At 32.0% G+C, this 2,291-nt stretch overlaps 1 protein-coding gene across 1 annotated transcript in view; it reads left to right on the top strand.

Annotated features, from left to right (window-relative positions):
• CLEC12A (C-type lectin domain family 12, member A) overlaps positions 1–2,291 on the top strand; it is a 45,730-nt gene that overhangs the window by 30,904 nt on the left and 12,535 nt on the right. The window contains exons 4-5 of the mRNA XM_012652148.1: positions 271–422; positions 1,752–1,861. Coding sequence (XP_012507602.1) covers positions 271–422; positions 1,752–1,861 — 262 coding nt within the window. The remainder of the gene's footprint in view (positions 1–270; positions 423–1,751; positions 1,862–2,291) is intronic.

Raw genomic sequence — 2,291 nt, 5'->3', positions numbered from 1 at the left:
AAAAAAAAAAAAAAAAGTACAAAAACTGACAAAGACAGATTGACATAGGAAGGTACACTTGAGTCCAAGTACTTAATTTAAAATTTTTTGTTCAAGTTATGTTTCTGACACATTATAGTGATATACAGGGATCTAGAACACGATTCATTTTCTTCCCCTTTGATGTAAAAAGAAGAAACAGTAAATTTGGTCAATGTCACACAGAGTAAAGGAAATAATAATGGTGAAAACTATCAACACAAACCAAATAAAACTATGTTCTTCTTCCAGAGCACAAATGTAAACCTTGTCCAAAGAGATGGATGTGGCATGAAGACAGCTGTTATTTGCTATGTAATGATACTCAACCATGGCAAGAGAGTAAAATGGCATGTGCTGCTCAGAATGCCAGCCTGTTGAAGATTAACAACAAGAGTACATTGGTAAAACCAAGTCTCCCTGCCTCTGAGGAGGAAGAATACTTTTCCCATCATAGGACAGAGAGGGGTAGGGCATGTTGGAAAGACCTGAATCCACCCACTCATGATTCTGGCTTATTTTAGTTGGAGTATGTGTGAGGTGACTGAGACTTGGTACATTTATGTCAGGATATTATAGCCAAGGTAAATCATATAAAACCTTAGCTTAAGATCTTATTATCAAAGGATTCATAGAAGCTGATGGGTAGATGGGTAGATATGGGGCACCCAGAATTTACAAGTCTATGAGCATTTACAAATTTGAACTCTGAAATCAAATCTCTGAACATGATTTCCAAACAATTATCCAAAAACAAAGGATCTAGAGATTATTTTGAGATTTAGAGATTATTTAATGCCATAAAAACCTCAAAAGATTGGTTTCTACCATTTTGTATTAATACCTTTTCATTTACTAAGAGAAGAAGCCAAGTTATACTAGGTTAGCATAAAATATGTATACACTAGTAGAATTGAGATGAGACAGCAAAAGGCAAGTGCCAGGCAGATATATTACACTGAATCCTTGGGTCCCAGGAAAAAAATGTGTTCTCTGGTAGCTTTATTTATTTTCTCTTTTTTCCCACATCTAAATGACATCTCCATATTACATTTATTCATTAACATTTCTGGTCTCTCAGAAAGTAATTGTATATTTTTAAGGAAAATTGCATTTTCCTAATAGTCTCAGCTTCCCCCAAAGTTAAAGGATAACTTTGTTATCCTTTATAGAACAGAGGGAAATCAATCCATAATCTCTTTTCTGATCAGATTATTTTCAAGTAACCCATTCATAGTTACTTACTCAAAAAAAATTTTTCAAGACTTAAATAAGAAAAAAAAAATTACCTGCCACTTTGGCTACAAGATTCTGAGCTAGTTCTAAATCCTATTCTATAACCTCTCTCATCTGAGTTTGCTTCATTTTTTCCTACTCTTTTTGTTTCTATTACCTTTTCTTTACAACTATTAACTACTTCCTTTGCCCCTGGATTGAGTATTTACTGCTAAAATTTTTGAATCATGAAATTTATGGACTTTTCATTGACCTAACATTAAAGTTATACATGGATTGGTAGGTCTTTTCTTCTTTTAAGACAGGAAGTAATATTGTAAAAAATGTTGAAATCATACAGTAAGGAGTACCTTCTTTTCAATTTCTTTTAATGACCTTGAAAAGTAGTAGTGCAATGTCAAATATGTTACCTTAAAACAGTATTTTGTAAGAAATTACATTATAAGGCACTGTACAAAAATAGGAAACAGTATTTAAACAATCTCTATTTCCTGTAGGACTTTATAAAATCCCAGCGTTTATATGACTATTGGCTGGGATTATCTCCCAGAAAAGATTATGTCTACTCCTACTATGAGTTGGATAAGATTTTCAACTCCTCTGACTGGTAAGTATCCATTCTTGTTAAAATTTTAGAGATAAGTTTGAGTAGAGATATTTTGCTCAGGAACATTGTACATTCCAATTAAAATCAGCTTAAATTGAAATTGCATTTTTAAAGAACCCTTTTCTATTAGGTTTCTTTGATGTATTTCAAAATGCAGAATGTTGCTGCAAAATGTCTTGTCATTATTTTGACAAGTCACTAACCAATTTATAGTAACCAAATTATGGAGAATTTCTGTAAATAATGCTTTTTTTTCCTAAGAAAATTATGGAAGCCCGTAAAAGTCACTGAACGCTAAAAAATACTTAATATTGTACTAATTTCTGTGATTCAAAGATGAATGAAAGATTGATTTTTTAAAGTGACTTAACCATCAATTATATGTACCGACTGTTAGAATAATTCTGGAGATAAAAAGAGTATAGAGTGA

The sequence above is a fragment of the Propithecus coquereli genome, unplaced genomic scaffold (assembly GCF_000956105.1).
Source record: "Propithecus coquereli isolate 6110/MARCELLA unplaced genomic scaffold, Pcoq_1.0 Scaffold380, whole genome shotgun sequence".
Taxonomy (NCBI): Eukaryota; Metazoa; Chordata; class Mammalia; order Primates; family Indriidae; genus Propithecus; species Propithecus coquereli.
This window is presented reverse-complemented; position numbering and strand designations above follow the sequence as displayed.